The 531-nt window shown below is 53.1% G+C and overlaps 1 protein-coding gene across 1 annotated transcript in view; it reads left to right on the top strand.

The window, feature by feature from the left end:
* The window catches only part of scn1lab (sodium channel, voltage-gated, type I like, alpha b), a 31,982-nt gene that overhangs the window by 8,466 nt on the left and 22,985 nt on the right, over nt 1-531 (top strand). Inside the window, exon 6 of the mRNA XM_035677883.1 lies at nt 342-433. Within this exon, the coding sequence (XP_035533776.1) occupies nt 342-433 (92 nt within the window). The remainder of the gene's footprint in view (nt 1-341; nt 434-531) is intronic.

The raw sequence follows: 531 nt of genomic DNA, 5'->3' as shown, positions 1-531 counted from the left end.
AGAGTTTGTAAACCTAGGCAATGTTTCAGCTCTGCGCACGTTCAGAGTATTGCGAGCTTTGAAAACTATCTCAGTAATACCAGGTAAGGCTGCCCGTGCCTGCTGCCAGCACTCCTGTCATTTGTCCTCTGTGTGTGACCGTTTGCCGTTCCCTCCTCTTCCCTCCCCGTCCCTTGACCCTCCCTTTGTCTTGTCACGCCATGTGTGTGTGTGTGTTGTGCCTGGATTTGTTGTCGCGTATTTTGCAGTGTTTGTGTTTTCCAACGTTTTTCCGGAAATGGCCCCTCTACCAACTCCTCCCGCTCCGCCTCCCTCCACTTCCTCCTCCCCCTCCCTTACAGATATGTCACAGAGTTTGTGGACCTGGGCAATGTCTCAGCACTGAGAACCTTCAGGGTTCTGCGAGCCCTGAAAACTATATCAGTCATCCCAGGTGAGAGAGCCATCAAGGCCCATAGGGTTAATGAAATGCTAATGGCTAAATGGCGTTTCGCTAACATCCAAGCAACCCTGCCCCCCCCCCCCCCCCCC

Source organism: Morone saxatilis, unplaced genomic scaffold, assembly GCF_004916995.1.
Source record: "Morone saxatilis isolate NCDOM2014 unplaced genomic scaffold, NCSU_SB_2.0 Contig6, whole genome shotgun sequence".
NCBI classification, from domain to species: domain Eukaryota; kingdom Metazoa; phylum Chordata; class Actinopteri; family Moronidae; genus Morone; species Morone saxatilis.
This window is presented reverse-complemented; position numbering and strand designations above follow the sequence as displayed.